This window comes from Anneissia japonica, unplaced genomic scaffold (genome assembly GCF_011630105.1).
Source record: "Anneissia japonica isolate Jap-2015-1 unplaced genomic scaffold, ASM1163010v1 scaffold1587_len1432017_cov164, whole genome shotgun sequence".
NCBI lineage: Eukaryota > Metazoa > Echinodermata > Crinoidea > Comatulida > Comatulidae > Anneissia > Anneissia japonica.
The window spans coordinates 168,113-181,518 of record NW_022713643.1 but is presented as its reverse complement, the minus strand read 5'-3'; the positions used below and the strand labels follow the sequence as shown (position 1 = coordinate 181,518).

Here is a 13,406-nt window from a genome sequence, read left to right as displayed (position 1 = left end):
TATATAAAGATGTTATGTTGTAGTTGATATTATTTTAAAGTAAATTATGTTAATTGTGTTTATGATACAGTATTATAACTCTGGTAGACCTCTAAAGTCATTAAAGATTTATTTTAGTTGTGTTAATTATTTCTGTAAAGGTTATGGAAAATACAAATTGTATGTGTAGCTGTTAAATGTTTAACTGTGTTATTTCAGTGGCAGCACCAGGATTTGCCCAATGAGGGCATATGCCAATTTCCAGCGGGGTCGGGAGTGAAGCATTAATGAGAATCTTTGGGCTAACCCCCCTGCTGGCAAAAAACTGACCAAAATTTTGGCCATTTTAAAACATTGAAAAAAAAATTGTGTTCGATGGCTTGTATCTGATGGTGTGGGCTTCGCCTTTGTGATGGGTGGGGATGGGGGAGGCTTATGCTCCTCCACCACAATGCTGGCACTGCCAATGGGTGTATCCGAGCTTGCAGATGTATCAAACAGTTTTTTCTTTCATTTTTTTAGCTTTTACAGATTATAATTTACCAATCAATTGAACCTATTTAGAAGTTTATTTTTGTGAATGTCGTCAATTTTTTATTTAATTTTTAGGATTGTCCATCTGCAATGGTGGATAGGCGATCCCAAATGTTGGTTGGAGGTGGAGAGAAGGCGGGCCAGTTTGGTCTACATACATACAGGTTGTTCTTTATAATGTGCCCCCCCCCCCCCCTCCCTTGATCTGTCACTGATATTCATTAGATAACAAATTACATAATTCATGATTTTAAATTTAAAATATAATTATATATATTACATTCCTATCCCTATAAATTAATGAATAGGCAGAAATGTATGAGGTTATATGTTGTGGGTTTTTTTTGTTTTTTTTTTATTTCAAAAATAAATCACAGTTATGAATGGTTATGTTATGGAGAGGAGCAAGCCAAGTATATTATATATCTTCGATTCTTGTCTGTGTGCTTCTTCTTTTACTGTTGTTTCAATTTTTTAAGTAATATGAAGTGATACACCATTTTACATTTGGCGCTATGCTTTGCTTATTTAGGAGTATTGTACTAGAGGGCGCATAGGTGAAGGGAGGTGCTAGCTGGCAAGAAGAAATTTTAAAGTACTTGAGCATAATTTTTTTGCTTCAAAAATTTCCAGTTGAGGGCGACTTTTCAGGGGTTTGCTCTCCCCAATATATACACCACTAATGCTACAGATTTGGACACTGCTGGAATAGCGTTTCATCTACTTTTAATAGGCATGAACTTGGTGGTTCATTCAAGATGAGTGTAGGGCAGGGGTGGGCATAAAAATGGGTCAGAGGGCCAAATTTAACACTTAAGACACACCCAAAATTTTATTTTCCAGTGTGCTTCCGAAAACCTTCATGGACTGCTTTTAAACCACTTTTTTATGTTCAGTTCTTTAATAAATGATCAGTGTCTGGCTGAAAAAAAAAACCAGGATTAAATTCTTAACCGAAACGGTTGACAGGCCACACACAAAGGGTTTTCAATTTTTTTCGCAGACTGCAAGAAAATCACTGTTAGGCCGCATCTGGCCTTGTGTACTAAGAAAATGAAACATAAAACAACAATTTTTCAGACTAAAATTCAGAGTTAAGATTTTATTGCAAGGTAAGAAAATACTTATACTATCAATCAAGCAAAATAATAAATTGCAAAATGCAAGGTTAATAATTTCTAAAATTCTGTATATTCTGAACAAAGTGGACACCATGCATTTTTGTAATTCTAAAAATAAAACAAAAAAGAAATACATTAATTTGTTTTCTATCTTTAAAAAGGGCTTCTTCTATAAGTAGCCAACATACAGACAATTTTGATATTTGGCATTAAATTACAGTATTACTATTTTCCTCATTACTATGACCTCAACATTAGAACAGCTTAAAATGGCCCAAAGCTGGCCAGTTTTTTGTAGGAGTTGGGGCTTCGCTCCTGGACTAAATGACTTATAAAACGACATATTCCCAGTCCTAGTTGGTATACATGTTGCCATGATATTTTAAGTACTGTAGATGATAATTTTTAGTAAGAGGGCTACAAAGGTCACAAACAGTATACATACGGTACATTTTATGATAACACCTAAAAAGATGGTCCAAATTCCTGTTCTTTCCCTCATTACATCTTGGTTCCCATGTCGAATGGACAAGAGGTTAAGATGGGCACCTGCTAAAGCCATAATATTAGTGCTGGTTTGAGCGGCCTCACCTATGATTAAGGACTGTAAATCATAGGCCCAGTATACACAACTAGCTTATCTGCATTTTAAAGACTCCAGTACATCTTTAGAGATGGGTAGGGGTACCCTGGTGTACTTGACAATAGCCCCTGTTGGGACAGGTAAGAGTAGTTTACACATAAAGAAACCCTTAGGGGAGACGTGCTATATAAATATGTACATGACATGAGTGACATGGAGTATTTGGCATGGAGAAGGTTCATCATAGAATTTTTTTTTATATTTTCCATTAAAAATATTTGACAAATTGTCAAGGATGTCAGTAACATCATTTATTTAAAACATTTTGTATAGTACTGGTGTTAATATGTGATAAAGTTGATAAGAACATGTCATGGAAGATGACTTGGTTGCTAAGAAACCATTCACAATTGTAGCCTCATGATTCCAGACTCATTGTGGTAAATCCTTCAAGCATACTCTGAACTTCATCCATCTGGAAAAGTAAAGACATTTTTAAGATGAACTTAGGGGTTGTCAAATGTGTTGCATAGAAATTACTAGAAATACTGCATAAAGTATATAAATATCCTTTATATATTTATTGGTAGTATGTCCCGGATAAACTTGCACAAATACATTACGTACTTTTCGCCGCATGACGTTAACCTTAACGTTAGTACCCAACATGCAATGCGATAGCAACTAACGTACATCGAGCACGTACAGTAAAATCCTGAAAATAACATACTCCGCAACGCAAGATGAATAAATTATGACGTCATTCGTTCACATTGTCATTTATAAAGGGAATTGAAGAACTAGAATTCGTTATTCTAGAATATGTGTAGGCAAGAGAATGCAGAACTTACTTCTTCCTTCGATGTTGTTTTTTCAAGCTGAAGGCTCATACTCTCCAAAGCCAACACTTTGTCTTCCTTACCGAGGCAGTTCATGTATGCCTTCAGCATATTGATCACCTGATAATCAAAAATATTTTTAAAATAATGATGGTGAATAATTATTAAAATACAGTTACAATTAGAAGTATAAAATATTATAATAGAAATATTGTTATAACTGATATTGCTAGGTTGAGGGTGGTAGCGACACTGATGGTCACAACAGTGTCTAAGGTAAAAATGATACCAAAAATAACAATAATGATCATAATACTAATGACAATTTATTAACATAGTGGGCATTTGCCATAGTGCTCACAAAAACTCATCAGAATTTAACTTTTGGAGTGTCACTGCATCCCCCCTACCCCTTGAGTTTGACACTTCAGGTCTGTCCCTGAAAATTATGATTCTTCAATAGATTGATCTTAACCTGATTGACTTCGTTCTTCAGCTGCCAGGACGAGAAGCTCTGATCACGGATGTGAGATATCCTCATGCTTGCCAGATGAATCGGCGTTCGACCACTCCTGTCGAGGGCATGAGCGTCGGCTCGGTTTTGTAGCAACGTCAGTACAGTACCGATGTGGCTTCCGATTGCAGCTGAAAAGAGTTATGTGAAATGTACTAGAGAATATTATCTCAGATGTTGGATGTCTGATTTCTTTGCAATATTCCTGATTGTTATGGGAATGTGTACCTGGCTTCGGTATCACAATCATTTTTTTTTTTTCTTGGCCATGCGTAATAGCTTACCAAGATGGAGTGGAGTGTTCCCAATAACATCTATCTTGTTTGGGTCAGCACCGTGATTCAGCAACAATTGCACTACAGATTTAAATGAAATATGGGTTAATTAAAATCAACAGCATGTGTCAATCCTACAAAGGTTATTCATTTATTTGTTGTTTGTTTGTTCACCATATTTTGACAAAGTGAATATTTTGCAAGATTCACATACAACAGGGGCAGTGGCATACAGTGTCTTAGGAGTCTTGAAATGGGGAGCTCGTTGATTACCGAAGTAGTGAGAAGCCCTGGGTCACAAAATAAGGTGATATTTTTATCTATGTGCGAGTTATTTTTCATGCTCCAGACATTTTCAGTGGAGGGGGGGGGGGGCACTGAAACAACATTAAAAACATTGATGAATTTTTATAAACTGTTTGCTCAAAATCGCTGAACATGTAACTTACTAACAAAAGTAATGTTCTTTCTGTTATTTAATCAGTGCATCTGTTGGTGTATTCTCTTTCTTACCTATTGCTTGGGATCCTTTGGAAGATGCGAAATGAAGAGCAGTCCTGCCCTTGTCATCACAACGGTTAGGATTTACTTCGTCTTTTAATAGTCTTCCAACTACAGAACCGAATAAGAGTTTTCATTATTCATGCATAGTCCTCTTATCATTTATAAAAAAAACTGACCTAAATCTTCAATTTATAATAAAGTATTTATTCGAATGAACGTCCCCCTCGAGAAAATGCCCTCCCCCCACTTCTACAATAACTTTGAAATGAAGAGCAGCCCTGCCCTTGTCATCACAATGGTTAGGATTTACTTTGTCTTTTAAAGTTTTTCATTATTCATGTAGTCCTCTTTTCATTTATCATAAAAAGAACTGACCTAAATCTTCAATTGATAATAACACATTTTTACAAATAAACAGCGCCCTCGGGAAAATGCCCTCTCCACCACCTCATATGGAATAAACGCCACAGGCGTTTAATTTTTCCTTGGACAAACATCCCCTTATATGACTGTAAACAAACCTAATAGAAGCAACATCATTTACAATACATTCCCTTAATGTTCTACTCTAGTAGAATTACATTTTTTTTCTAATCTGGGATCAGTCAGTTTTATTATGATCATGCAATAACACATTTTTTTAAGCCTCCCTCAAATAAATGTCCCCAAAAAAACCCTTTTCAACAATAAAATACGGTACAGTATGCTCCATAGAATAATTACTTAAAATAAACCATGATATAAGTGCTCAATGTTCTCCCAATATTTTACCCTCTGAAGATTTTTTTTTTAATATTTTGCCTGACTAAAAAAAATGTGGTCCAATTTACGGTACTGTAGGGCTGTTTGCCTACTTCTTTTTTTCGGTTTGTTTGTAGCATTTCAGCTAAATGATCAACAAAGGCTACTCCATACCTTCTTCTATATCCACACAATTTGCAGCTTTTCTCAATTTCCTTTCTCCTAAAATAGTAAGATATTCAGTTAATAAAAATAGCATGCAGCAAACATCACAAATAATAAATGCTTAATTATATTATTATTATTATTTATTTATTTACTCTTTAGCAGGCTTATGATGGATTATGAATACTGTAGGCCTAGTAGACCTATTGTTCCAAAAACGATTTAAAATTACTTTGTGATAAACATAAATAACAAACATGAGATAATACCTATGATATCTAAACTCATCGGTGACTTAGCAAGAAAGATGGCCCCTCGTCTGCTCTGTAATCTTGACTTTTTTCTCCGGACTTTTCCCGTAAATTCATGTTGATTTGAAGTTATTGCAGTTTCTTCATCTTGACATTGTTGTTGCTGATCTGTTGGTTTACTATAAATAAATTCTTTTGGTTGAATCCCTAGGAAATGTATACCTGCAGGTGGCTCAGGTGACCAATCAAGGTTACTGAAGTCAAATGTTACTTTTCGCTGGTCGGCGTTGCTGTCTGCTAGGCCTAGGCCAGCAGGTCTAGAGGTACACGACGAGGAAGAAATTGCAGCAGCGGAGGCGACGCTAGCCAACGTCGGAAATGTAGACGTTTTGGGCCTAACTACTTGGGGGAATACATTTCCGTCTTCCATCTCAACTATTGCAATACACTCATTATTTATGATATATCTAATGTCAACTACAGTTACGTACTCTTCATTTCAAACCCCAGAACCAACCATAAATTTCTTCGATTTTGTTTTATACATACACGACGGGCGCAGACATGTTTGTTTCCTTTTTGGTGCATTATGGGGAACGGTCAAAGGTAAGTACTCTCTCTGATATTGATAATAGAATTTACGTTGTAAATTAATTGAATATCCTAAATTAGTTTATAATTACAGTCATATACTTTATGACGTTTTCTCTGTAGGCTACTATAACAGTTTGCAATAATGTAAAAAGCTGAAAACTGAATATTTCTTTAAACATGTTTTCTATCTAGGTATATCTCCGAACAAAATAATAAACATGACCTTTAACCGCACTGACTGACGGGATATGGAGGATAGGGTCCAGAGAAATTGGCATGTATAAACATCGCAAATGGCGAGCACTTACGCAGATTTACGAGAAAAGTTAGGAAATTCATGTCGTCTAAGGAATGCAGGATTACATAGTGATAGAGAAAATCCAAAACTAGAGACGATATCAAATCGTAAACATAGATCTAGTTTAGGCCGTAAGCGGAATGTGGTGGACGATATCGAAGTCGCGAAGTTGATTCGCGCAGGGATCAAACAATTTCAGCTTTTCGATGAGGAAGAATGTCAGAAAATTGAAGAAAAGATCAATGAAGTAGTTCGCATAGGTGACGATGATGTTTACAAAGACCACACAGTTGACAGAGCCCCATTACGAAATAAATATTTCTTCGGGGAGGGGTATACTTATGGCGCACAACTAGCAAAACGAGGCCCTGGGCAAGAGAGACTGTATGCAAAGGGCGAAGTTGATCCCATTCCTGACTGGATATACGAGATGGTTGTGGCAAAACTTGTGGAGAAAAAGATTATCCTTGATGGGTTTGTGAACAGTGCAGTGATTAATGACTACAAGCCAGGCGGATGCATTGTGTCGCACGTTGACCCAATTCATATCTTTGACCGACCCATTGTGTCCGTGTCATTTCTGAGTGATTCAGCGCTAAGTTTTGGATGCAAGTTTAGCTTCAGACCAATACGTGTAACAAAACCTATTGTATGTGTACCAATGTCAAGAGGTTGTGTTACCATTTTAAGGTTAATATTGCTGTTATCTATTTAAAGAAACATTCTTTTTACTTTACCATCAACAAGATCATCTTGCAATTGCAATCAACATGATTTACCCCAGGGGGCTCACTCTTAATTATTTCTATACGGGTAGGTGCCGCATTTACAGGGGTATTTTTGAGGACTTGGTAGCACAAGTGTGGGAATTTATGAAAGAGTTTCAGCATGTATAGGGGAAATACCAGGTAAAATTGGTAGTTAAAGTCCCTGCCCCATCCCGTATCTTCAAATCAGTATAATTTTTCCACACGATTTTAGCTAAATTTTTGCTAAAAACTCTTTGCCAAACCTACAGAGAGATTGGACATAACTGCGGTCTTATTCGTCATCGGGAACCAGAACAAGTTTAATTTGTTCGGTTAGGCCTACATGGCCATAATAGTAGTTCAACCGATATTGGATTTTGGTAAATGGTAGTTCAAGTCCCTAATAATTTTCAGTAGAATAGGTAGCGCAAGTGTCTCATGTCTTGGAGTGGCTGCTGCACACCCCCTGTAATGTTGCATTGCAATTTAACCCCCCGAGATTTACCTGTATACAATTTTACTACCCGGTTCTGCTAGGACTAAACACCACTGGAGGCCAATGACAATATTTGGGTGTAATAACAGACTGTATAGTAAGGGCCCTTGTGGGAATATGTCCGACGAGCAAAAATTTGGCCTAGAAATAGACATTTTTGCTTAGAAATTCATTTTTAGCCTTTGATAACCAATTGCAGTACAAGCAAGTACATACCACCCAATTGTAAAATGTTGTACTGTATCATCATGGTCAATCCCTGGTGGTGTTTTGTATGACCCTTAATAACTTTTTTTTTTTCATGACTTAAATATCAATCGAAACTCCATTGACTTCTTGATACACTTCATTGGGAATAGATTCGTTACATGAATAAGATCATAAATACTTCAGGTTCAGAAATTGTTCAAAAGCTGGTCACATTTCCGAAGTGTGCAGTGTGTCGTCGTAGAATTAGAATAGAATAGCATAACTAAATAAAGATTCAAACATATACTGCACCATATAATTTTTGTATCAAATATTATTTTATATAGTGATTATGCCGCAGATCAGGTGACCCATTGCATAAGGCCACAGGATGTCCGTGCAAGAAGGGCAGTTATTATTCTCAGACGGTATGTTTTTTTTTCTTGTAGTATTGTCTAGTACCATACATACTATGATTCTCATATTGTTTATTTTTTAAATTGGAGGTGTACATGCTCATTTCGTTTTCCCCTTCATGGAGTAGGCCATTGGAAAAGTGTGGCATTTTGATTCAGAACAGTCATCGAAATAATCAGGCCTAATGCATTTCATTGTTGATGTAACCTTTCAACTTTGTTACATACACTATTATGGGATGTTCTCGCGAGAACAGTCTCTTGGGCTGAGAGACTAGACTACGGAGAGGATTCTCAAAGAGAGGTAGCATGACCCAAGCTGCGTCTTGAGGGAGGACGATCACGAATAAACTCTATTCAGCTTGAATTGGTCTCATGAATCTTACTGTTTCAATGATTAAAACTTGCAGTATTGTTGTCTGGCAAAGCCATGGTGCTACGTCATTTGGGGTATACTCAAGTCAATGAAAAGTTCCACTTCCAACATTACATCCAGCTGAACTAAGACTATCAATCTAGATAGTCTTGATTACCATTAGGTTTGATGGTAATTAGGCGAGCCCTGCTGTACCATAACCGTGCCTCAAATTTGTTGCTCGCACCATGAACTAACACAATGCAAAAAAGAAAACCAAATGTGTGCAATTAGGCGAGTATTGCTGTACCATACTATGCCTTCAATTTGTTACTAACACAATTTAAAAAAAGAAAAATGTGTTAAAGTATGTGCTGTTACTGACTTTTTATATAGTAAAGAATACAAAAGTCCTAAAAGACATAAATACATGAAATGAAATGGAAGTTTATGATTTCACAAACTAACACAAAACTTTTTTGTGTTTGTTCATGGTGTGAGCAATTGTGGAGGAGGAGAGCGAGAGCATAGGCAGTTTTCACCGCACGACGTTAACCTTAACGCTAATGGATGACGTCATAATTTATTCATCTTGCGTTGCACAGTACGTTAATTTCAGGATTCTATGTGCTCGACGTACTTAATTACTGGTTTGCGCATGCATATTTCAATTTGTTTAAAAAAGGGGCGGAGCTATCGCACTGCATGTTGGGTACTAACGTTAAATGTCGTGCGGCGAAAACTACCTTATATGTATGTAGGGAGGCTGATGCATCACTGATTCTACCTTGAAGTTTGTTCTCAAAAATCAATTTGTTGGTACAGGTATATATTGTATGATAAGAAATTTAGAAATTTAATTTTTCATGTTTGTTCAGGGTTTACTCAGATGCCCCTCGTCTGGAGCCTTCATTTCCAAGCTCAAGCAGCAGAGGCAGGAAGAGGTTGCGCCAAGAGGACAACCACCCCAGAGGCTCCTCATACCACAGATTTCACAGCCATTCTCGTGATGACTCACCAGATCCCAAGATCAAAATGAAGTCATCGGTGCATGTGGTTGAAGGGTCGGTGGCAAGTAAGACTGACAAAGAGAAGGAGAAAGAAAGGGCTAAAAAGAGGTATACTTCGTTGTCTTCATCCTCTTCAGAAAAATTAGAGCCAGCAAATATCCCTAAGGCTCAGAGGGAAAGGGAAGAAGGAGAACTTTCCGAAGGTGAAGGAAAAGAGAAACCAAAGAGAAATATAAACAAGGAGGTGAAGGTAGAACAGGATGTTGTTCCAAAAAAGAAAATTAAAATAAATCGTCCAAAGCTGTTAAGTTAGCTGGAATAAGTGTTAATTAAATGAAATTACGTCCTCACTGCGTTTTATGTGACAAATACATGTGTTAAGTCACAGATAATAGTCACAAAAACTTCATAATGTGGACAGACCTATAGCATAGTTTTATGAAAAATAGAAAGATTTATAGTAATTTCAGGGGGGGGGGGTGCGGGAGGGAAGGGAACCACATTGTCTACCAAAAATAGTTATCTGTTTTGAGTGATCATATCAAACATGTGGTTAATACTGTATGTAGTGATTATCATATTACACAACATTTGTTTAAATATATCTCGTAATTACATTATTTTCTTTTGTGCTCAATTCATGTCAGACAATTGTCTGACAATTATCATTTAAATTTGTGCCCATATATATGACATTATTATGCTAATATATGGGAATTTCACACAAAGTTGTCAATTTAAAGCATACACTGCACCATGGACACAATTCCATGTATAATGCAATCTGATGACGCACATGCAACAGCAAAAACGAACCACTCACACTGTCGCCAACAATCTGCAGACGATGTCGCATCGTCAAGCGTTCATAGGGAGTGGAGATAGATTCTTCGATCATGTGTCCTTCATACAATGCAGCGAGGGCCCGGCTGTACATGATGTGTTATGGCATTACAAAGAATTTTTGGTTATGGAGTTTATAACGTACAAAGGTCAAAATAGTTTGTTTCTGCATCAGACTTCCCAAAACCTCTCTACATTTACCCATCGTTTTAGCCGAAAACATGTGAAATATGGCTAATATTTATCAGTACTGTCTAGTAATACTGGACAACAATCAGAACGTTATTGTGTTGTACATGAAGTACCGTATTTTGTCGCGTGAACTTTAGCCCTTGTTTGGACTATGTTTTAACAGGCTTGTAAGACTCATAATGAAACAATCTGATATGAAAACATCATGTCATCAACAACAGGTCTGGTATTATTTATTTATTTATTTTCAGTTGCATTTCTTAAACAATATACATTAAATTCTAACTATCTGATTACATTACCTGCATGCAGTTTTAAGAGAGTGCAGGATTGGTTTTCATATTTCTGTAACTTTTGTTATGGGGGTTGTATATATTTTGTCTTGATTTTATAAATGTACTACTAGCAAAGTCAACATTCTACCATATCTATGGATCGTGTTCTGTAACCGATAAAACACATTGCAGGACAAAACTGAATTCTGTTATAATTTTCACTAAAATATGCACTGATACATTCTGTCAACATCCTAGAAGCTTGTGGAGGGCCTATTGGCTTTTTAATTTTTATTTGTAGACAGGTAAGCCCCCCCCCCCGTTGCATCAGTTTACTATGCATACACAGGTAAACCCAGTTCACATTGACATTTAAACCAGACTCCGGTTGCGTCACATGAACTTTTTTTTAGTGTGAACTGCTACCATGACTATTCTAGCATCTGATTTTTCAAACCAGCTGACTTGACATGTTTCAGACAATCGATGTGAAATGACCCCTATTTTTACCAATCAGAGGTTATGTCACATCAATTGGCCTAATGTGACATGACCTCTGAATTGTCAGCATGATCATTCATGTTGACTAATCAGAAAGCATTTCTACTGTATATTAGTCAATGGCTGTGAATGTGTTCAAATGTTTTCAGGTTTGCTGGTATATTGTGAGCATGTACTGTATATCACACTTGTTAGAGAGCAGCACTTTAGAGGGCCTAACATCTGTTTGTTTTCTCTCATGCATGCTGACTACCAAACCACTTAAAGTGGACACCCTGACAGGTTCATGTTAGACGCAAGACGCGAGTCATGCTTGGAGTGAATCAGAAGTGCAAACATAGCGCTGCTACCATCACCAATATTTGTTATGTAAAAAGTTGTGATTGAATACATTACATTTTATTACTATATTTCAGTCAGTACTTCATATTGATCAACAGATTTTGAGAGACTTCAATATGCATAACCAAGGGTCAGACAAGGTCAATGTTTACAAGATAAAATAAAATGAGTTTGTAGATTAGTACTAAACTACAATCATACATTGTAAATATCATATATAAATACAGTATATATCAACCATATTAGTGTACAAAAGAAGTATGGATGGTTATCAAATGGTAGTTTTTTTAAGAATACTTGAGTGAGTGCAAAGGTAAGACTGATAAATTCCCAGTTGCCTAGCAGTAAAATGGTTGCCATGGTCACATAATAATGCCACTTTGGCAGAATTGGCCGGTGAATCAGCATCATTTTGCAGTGGTGTTTTGCGTTTTTGAAACTTCCATAGCACATTTAATTCTAAAGTTGGAAGAGTTGAACCAGTAAATGTGAAAACTTTTTCACTAGGCACAAATTGGGAATGACCATTTTGTTATGTACTGTACTTTTATTTTGAAGGATTGAATAAATTGGAGTTAGAACTCAAATTTTTTCTTATAGCACTTGAAACTGCCATTCTGTTAAAACAGTTGTTATGCATTCATCTTAAACATTGGATACTTTAGGACCCAGGTGGGCGAATTGTGGCCCATGGGCAACATGCGGCCCAGACGGGAAAATATATTTAAAAACCTTGTGTGTGCAGCCCTGTGGTGTGTCTAGGGTGTACTTGTGGTGGGGGTTGGGAAGAAGAACACACAAATAGAGAGCTTTTTTTCCCTTCTGCCACTCCCATTAAAATTGTTTGAAGCAAAAAAGTGATGCTCAAGTAATTAAAAATCACCTCATCTCACCACCTTATTTTGCGAGCTGGCACTCCTCCAACGACCCCCCCCCCCACAAAATATTCCCCCATTTCAAGACTATATGCCACTGGTGCAGCCTTCTTTGACTAGAAAATCCCTTGTAATATTAAAGCAGAGTATGAAGCAGTGCAACAAGGTTGGATTGGATTGGATTGGATTTATTCGGTGTAAACATCAAGTATAGCCCACGAAAGTCTAAAAGAAGACTTATTTCCAGTGGGGTCCTTCTGGTGGTGATTGGACAGTACACCAGGAGACAATCCCTTACTCTTTTCCAAAGAGTGTACTGCGTTCTTTAACATGCACATGGGCCATAAATGCACACGGGACAACCGTCTCATCCGAAAGACAGCTATTGTACCATGTATTTCAGCCCTCTAGCTGAAACACAAGGAGAGGCAGCGATGAGAATTGAACTGGGGACTTATAGATCTCCACGGTCTAGCGCACACACAGTGGCTACCCAGATTACCCAACTGAGCTGCTGCTAAGGTTACAAGCACTCCGGAAACATCAAGTCGCTTGCACTTGACAACATCCAATGAGATGATACGAATAAGACTTTAAAAATTGAATAAAAATAGAAATATTATTTCTTAGATTTTTATTTTATTGTTGATTGCTAATGTATGTTACTATGCCAGATGTGGATTTCATTCATGTAGCATTCATATTTTTGACGGAAGCGGGCCGGTTGCCGCCGGACATTTGCTTTCCCTCCCCCGGTATTTAGCC

At 37.0% G+C, this 13,406-nt stretch overlaps 2 protein-coding genes across 2 annotated transcripts; one reads left to right on the top strand and one right to left on the bottom strand.

Moving 5' to 3' along the window:
- Positions 1 to 1,410: 1,410 nt before the first annotated feature.
- Positions 1,411 to 5,964, bottom strand: LOC117108646 (ankyrin repeat domain-containing protein 54-like). Its single transcript, XM_033250737.1, has 7 exons — positions 5,525 to 5,964; positions 5,265 to 5,312; positions 4,359 to 4,457; positions 3,855 to 3,926; positions 3,532 to 3,701; positions 3,069 to 3,176; positions 1,411 to 2,692 (listed from the first exon to the last, which is right to left on the bottom strand). The coding sequence occupies exons 1-7, from the start codon at positions 5,934 to 5,936 to the stop codon at positions 2,636 to 2,638; spliced, it is 966 nt and encodes a 321-aa protein (XP_033106628.1). The 5' UTR covers positions 5,937 to 5,964; the 3' UTR covers positions 1,411 to 2,635.
- Positions 5,965 to 5,973: 9 nt separating this feature from the next.
- On the top strand, positions 5,974 to 12,353 carry LOC117108645 (RNA demethylase ALKBH5-like). Its single transcript, XM_033250736.1, has 4 exons — positions 5,974 to 6,112; positions 6,293 to 7,088; positions 8,180 to 8,260; positions 9,482 to 12,353. Exons 2-4 carry the CDS (start codon positions 6,394 to 6,396, stop codon positions 9,924 to 9,926), a joined length of 1,221 nt encoding a protein of 406 aa, XP_033106627.1. The 5' UTR covers positions 5,974 to 6,112; positions 6,293 to 6,393; the 3' UTR covers positions 9,927 to 12,353.
- The last annotated feature ends 1,053 nt before the right edge of the window (positions 12,354 to 13,406 follow it).

Bases quoted from the DNA above. Each gene is read 5' to 3' on its own strand.
- LOC117108646 (XM_033250737.1), bottom strand. From the start codon at position 5,936: ATGGAAGACGGAAATGTATTCCCCCAAGTAGTTAGGCCCAAAACGTCT. The intron at 3,927-4,358 runs GTAAGAAAGAGA...TTAAATCTGTAG, and splicing joins CAAAGGATCCCAAGCAATAG to TGCAATTGTTGCTGAATCAC. The intron at 2,693-3,068 runs GTAAGTTCTGCA...TTACTTTTCCAG, and splicing joins AAACAACATCGAAGGAAGAA to ATGGATGAAGTTCAGAGTAT.
- LOC117108645 (XM_033250736.1), top strand. From the start codon at position 6,394: ATGGCGAGCACTTACGCAGATTTACGAGAAAAGTTAGGAAATTCATGT. The intron at 7,089-8,179 runs GTTAATATTGCT...TATTTTATATAG, and splicing joins GGTTGTGTTACCATTTTAAG to TGATTATGCCGCAGATCAGG. The intron at 8,261-9,481 runs GTATGTTTTTTT...ATGTTTGTTCAG, and splicing joins GCAGTTATTATTCTCAGACG to GGTTTACTCAGATGCCCCTC.